Raw genomic sequence first — 6,208 nt, forward strand, 5'->3', positions numbered from 1 at the left:
GGGGGGTGCCAAATTAATTGCCATGGCGCATGGATGGAATGTCCAACAAGCTCATATAGGTCTGATGGTCAGGGGGTCTGCAAACATTTGTAGCCATACAGTGTGTGTGTGTATATTATACAATGTATGTTGAAGTATACAGCAGGTAAATAATGTATTGAGGTGTATACGGCACTATTTGTTAGTGAGGAATATAGTTTTGGATTTATATATTTGGAGGGATTTGTGTTTATTGAAGTGTATGGCACATTGTATGTGTATTGAGGTATATCATATGTCCGAGGTATATCATATGTCCGAGGTATATCATATGTCCGAGGTATATCATATGTCCGAGGTATATCATATGTCCGAGGTATATCATATGTCCGAGGTATATCATGTGTCCGAGGTATAGCATATGTCCGAGGTATAGCATATGTTTGAGGTATACATTGATAGTATTCTTCTGTTTCACACTGTGAGGTCCAATCCGCATCCCACTGAGGGCAGAAGGTCCTGAAGGGCATAGCAGGCCGGGTCTTCAGGCATATACTGTCTCTCCTATATACAAGGCGGGCCATTCATACAGTCAGTACATCAGGTGCAGGTACTATGTATTTCCATCCTCCGGGAGAGAACATTTGGGATGTCTCCTTAACTCCACATGGCTGCCATCTCCATCGCCCGTCCACAGGAAAGTGCCAAATTAATTGCCATGGCGCATGGATGGAATGTCCAACAAGCTCATATAGGTCTGATGGTCAGGGGGTCTGCAAACATTTGTAGCCATACAGTGTGTGTGTGTATATTATACAATGTATGTTGAAGTATACAGCAGGTAAATAATGTATTGAGGTGTATACGGCACTATTTGTTAGTGAGGAATATAGTTTTGGATTTATATATTTGGAGGGATTTGTGTTTATTGAAGTGTATGGCACATTGTATGTGTATTGAGGTATATCATATGTCCGAGGTATATCATATGTCCGAGGTATATCATATGTCCGAGGTATATCATGTGTCCGAGGTATAGCATATGTCCGAGGTATAGCATATGTTTGAGGTATACATTGATAGTATTCTTCTGTTTCACACTGTGAGGTCCAATCCGCATCCCACTGAGGGCAGAAGGTCCTGAAGGGCATAGCAGGCCGGGTCTTCAGGCATATACTGTCTCTCCTATATACAAGGCGGGCCATTCATACAGTCAGTACATCAGGTGCAGGTACTATGTATTTCCATCCTCCGGGAGAGAACATTTGGGATGTCTCCTTAACTCCACATGGCTGCCATCTCCATCGCCCGTCCACAGGAACTCTTCATTCGGAAGGTTGTCACATTATAAACCCCTCCATCCGAAATATCCCGCAACCAGAGACCATCCGAAATATCCCGCAACCATACAGAGACCATCCGAAATATCCCGCAACCACACAGAGACCATCCGAAATATCCCGCAACCATACAGAGACCATCCGAAATATCCCGCAACCACACAGAGACCATCCGAAATATCCCGCAACCATACAGAGACCATTCGAAATATCCCGCAACCATACAGAGACCATCAGAAATATCCCGCAACCATACAGAGACCATCAGAAATCCCATTAATAGGATCCAACATTCTCAGGATTCTTCTCTTCTGCACTGCGCCATGAAGGCCAAAACCATTATTATATAACACGATGCAGACCACACCACCGCCTGACACAACGTGACACCGGCCAACTCCACCCTCACCAACCTGCCTGATACAACGTGACACCGGCCACCTCCACCCTCACCAACCTGCCTGATACAACGTGACACCGGCCACCTCCACCCTCACCAACCTGCCTGATACAACATGACACCGGCCAACTCCCTCACCAACCTGCCTGATACAACGTGACACAGGCCAACTCCACACTCACCAACCTGCCTGACACAACGTGACACCGGCCAACTCCACCCTCACCTAAGCTGTTCTATCTAAGGAGATAAGGCAACATATGAAGATTTGTGATGAGATACATGAAATATCTCCGACCCCACACTCTACGCACCTCCATACTGGCAGAAGAGATGGGCCGGTACCTCCGCTGTGATAATTCTGTGATTCAGGCATCGGAGCAACTCATTATATCCAATGGGCAGATGACCGGCTGGAAGGAGTAAACCTGATATGGTTTATACAGACCACGTCTCTGACCACTGTTCAATATGGGACAGACCACGTCTCTGACCACTGTTCAATATGGGACAGACCACGTCTCTGACCACTGTTCAATATGGGACAGACCACGTCTCTGACCACTGTTCAATATGGGACAGACCACGTCTCTAGACCCCACCTATAATTTTCATCATGATAACAGAACCATTCTGCCTCTCTGCAGTCCCGTGTCACAGTGATCTGGGTCTCGGCGTCATATACATAATATAATCCTTCATTCGTCTCCTGCCTGTGATAATTGCGGGCCTGATGACAAGACGCTGAGATGTTCTGTCATACGGAGCCCATAGCAAGTCAGGAATCCAGAACCGCAGCTCGAGTAATGACCTCAAGGCATCGGAGCAACTCATTATATCCAATGGGCAGATGACCGGCTGGAAGGAGTAAACCTGATATGGTTTATACAGACCACGTCTCTGACCACTGTTCAATATGGGACAGACCACGTCTCTGACCACTGTTCAATATGGGACAGACCACGTCTCTGACCACTGTTCAATATGGGACAGACCACGTCTCTAGACCCCACCTATAATTTTCATCATGATAACAGAACCATTCTGCCTCTCTGCAGTCCCGTGTCACAGTGATCTGGGTCTCGGCGTCATATACATAATATAATCCTTCATTCGTCTCCTGCCTGTGATAATTGCGGGCCTGATGACAAGACGCTGAGATGTTCTGTCATACGGAGCCCATAGCAAGTCAGGAATCCAGAACCGCAGCTCGAGTAATGACCTCATCACATGGTAATAACCTCCATTCCTCTGCGGAATACTCCCTACGGCACAGGAGCCGCCGTCTGCTTCTTCCACCATCACATCCAAGCCACATTACCATGTCTCCCCACACTAGGCTGACCACCATGGACACTCCCAGACCTCTCCTCTGGTCAATGACAACATAAACCTACAATGGAGATCTTCCTGCCACCGCAGTACACAACAGATGCGTGTTCCTGAGAATGTGGAGTTCTCTATATGATGGCTGAAAGTACAAGAGCCCGTCACCGAGTCCCAAAGAGGAGAAACCGACTATGTGAGGGGACTGCAAACAGGACACACCCAGATACAGGAAAGGCAAGATGGTGGACACTGCGCCTGGGCTGTGGGCATAGCAGGAGGCCTGTGAGGTGGACGTAGTATGACCACTAGACAGTGGACATGGCATGATCCCTGTGAGGTGGACGTAGTATGACCGCTAGACAGTGGACATGGCATGACCCCTAGACAGTGGACACGTCATGATCCCTGTGAGGTGGACATAGCATGACCCCTGTGAGGTGGACATAGCATGACCCCTAGACAGTGGACACGTCATGATCCCTGTGAGGTGGACATAGCATGACCCCTGTGAGGTGGACATAGCATGACCCCTAGACAGTGGACACGTCATGATCCCTGTGAGGTGGACATAGCATGACCCCTAGGCAATGGACATGTCATGATCCCTGTGAGGTGGACATAGCATGACCCCTAGGCAATGGACATGTCATGATCCCTGTGAGGTGGACATAGCATGACCCCTAGGCAATGGACATGTCATGATCCCTGTGAGGTGGACATAGCATGACCCCTAGGCAATGGACATCCCATGATCCCTGTGAGGTGGACATGACCCCTAGACAGTGGACATGGCATGACACCTAAGCAGCTCACTTGTAATAAGTCCTGCAGGGGGGAGACGGGAGGACAAGGTGCCTTTGGCAGATTCTCACACGAGAACAGGGAGCTATGAGGCCGGACATGAAATATGTTACGCACATCGGAGGACATGGGACTGTTGGCATCCCGTGTATTGTCTGAATGTTGCTGCGATCTTAGAGTCATGGAACAGCCCCTCACCCCCATTCACCGGTTGCTGGACCAATGCTCAGGCCAAAGTCTAACACACTTCATGAAGAAACCTCAGAGTCCCTAGGGGTGAGTGTTTACCGAATTCCGACCTCCCCCATCCCCCGCTTTCTGGCATTGGACACACGGACAGTTGGCGTTCCGTTCTCATTTATTGGAAAGCACAAAGAGAAGTATAAAGAAAAGCAGATTTGTGGTCACAGCTCGGGGGAGGAGGATCATTGGAAGGAGGAGGCAGAAGCTCAGCGAATGAGAGGGAAGAATGTGACGGAAAGGCGGGATCTGCTAGCGGTGGGAAGAGGAGCGCTTTTAATTTGCCATCTGCGGTCATGTGATGTGACAGGTTGTGCGGGCCCAGGCAGCGAGAGTCCTGATTGGATGAGTTGAAGGGTGAAGAGACAGAAGTCATGGAGGAGGCCATGGAGGAGGCACCGGGAGGAAAGTCCACATAGAATGGGGCCCAAAGCCTAGAAGCCAAGGGAGGCCAATGAGAGCCGAGCATGCCGAGAGAATGAGGTACGGGGTGCGGAGGCAGAGAGGAGAGTGGAGGACAGCATCATGCAAGTGAGGTGGAGGATGGAGTGGTCTAACGGTGACTCTTTCACCAACCTTGAACATAGAGCGTGGCGTTGCCCTCATCCATGTCGAACATGTTGGAGCCGGTGCAGAAGTAGATCCCGGCGTCCTCCGGCTGCACATTGCGGATGGTTAGGATGCCATTGAAGTCCATCGCTCTCTCTGGAAGCTTCCCGTTGTTCTGCCGGGTCCACACCAGGGTGTAGGCTGGAGACTGGAGAGGACAAGAGTGGAGGACACATGACACCAGAATCAGTGGAACCAACAAGAACCCGGACCCATAAATCCCAGAAGAGGACCTCTCGAGTCTCCGCCCCTCGGGTCACTCACCACGCTCTTTGCCGTACATATGAAGGTGACATCCGATCCCTGGCGCACGCTCTGCACCCTCTGCTCCTCCACCGTCACGGTGATGGGTCTGGTGATGGAGGACGCTGCAAAGGAGAAGAAGACGTCTGTTATTTCACAAACATCACTACCACCACGGCCTCCACCACCTGGGAGGACGAGGCTACAAGGGAGCCCCCCTAAGTGCTTCTGTTCTGGGGGGGGGGGCAGTATGAGGGGTATGGGGGGGAGGAGGGACAGAATACAATGTAACAGAGAAGTCACATGCAGGACAAACCTCAATACTCTGCCGGTGGAGGACAGTCCCAGGAAATGCAGCAAAATCCAACAGAAAGGTTATTAGAGAACATTGTATGAGACACCGATCACCACACGCCGCGCCACAGGAGGCCGGAGCCCAGAGTGTTCCAAAACTTCATACAACACAATCTAGAGGGTACCAGTGCCTCCGGACTCCACAGGAACTCTTCCCAATTAAATCTGACCTCCAGCCTCCCCTTCAGTCTTCTATCTGACCTCCGTCCTCCCCTTCAGTCTTCCATCTGACCTCCAGCCTCACTTTCAGTCTTCTGACCTCCGTCCTCCCCTTCAGTTTTCGATCTGACCTCCAGCCTCCCCTTCAGTCTTCTATCTGACCTCATCTGACCTCCGTCCTCCCCTTCAGTCTTCTATCTGACCTCCGTTCTTCCCTTTAGTCTTCTATCTGACCTCCGTCCTCCCCTTCAGTCACTGAATTTCTCTGGCCCCGCCCCTTTCATTCATTGGATTTCAGCTCTGTCAATCGTGGAGGCTCAGCATCACATGTGGGCGTTACCTAGGGGTGGTCTGTATGCAAATATATCCTGCCTAGGAACGCCCACGCCTCCAGACTGACACCCAACCATCAAGTCATTTTGACATTTGCATAACTCCTCCCAAGAGCCCGCCCACTGCTTGTATCAGGGCCGAGGGCTCCTGAGAGGAGTACTGAGGCCGGGTGCTGTGATGTTTTCAGGAAGCTATGTACATCAGATTATCTGCCCAGCAAAGGACATGAACCTCCTCGCCGTCTACAAGCAAAGCCTCAGAACACGGTTGGTTGGATCGGAGACGGGGGTAGGACCTTGTTGGGTTGTTATTGCCTCCTGTACTACCTCCTTGTGTGGAAATGCCCCATCGGGGACATGGAGCCATCAGAGCTTCTAACCCCCCCCCCCCTCCCCAGAACAAAAGTTTGGAGGGGGGCGGC

At 50.5% G+C, this 6,208-nt stretch overlaps 1 protein-coding gene across 1 annotated transcript in view; it reads right to left on the reverse strand.

The window, feature by feature from the left end:
- HSPG2 (heparan sulfate proteoglycan 2) overlaps positions 1-6,208 on the reverse strand; it is a 95,713-nt gene that overhangs the window by 52,102 nt on the left and 37,403 nt on the right. The window contains exons 49-50 of the mRNA XM_018574083.1: positions 4,963-5,066; positions 4,666-4,846 (exon numbers count right to left, since the gene is read on the reverse strand). Of these exons, the coding sequence (XP_018429585.1) occupies positions 4,666-4,846; positions 4,963-5,066 (285 nt within the window). The remainder of the gene's footprint in view (positions 1-4,665; positions 4,847-4,962; positions 5,067-6,208) is intronic.

This window comes from Nanorana parkeri, unplaced genomic scaffold, assembly GCF_000935625.1.
Source record: "Nanorana parkeri isolate BGI_ZX_2015 unplaced genomic scaffold, ASM93562v1 scaffold2726, whole genome shotgun sequence".
Taxonomy (NCBI): Eukaryota; Metazoa; Chordata; class Amphibia; order Anura; family Dicroglossidae; genus Nanorana; species Nanorana parkeri.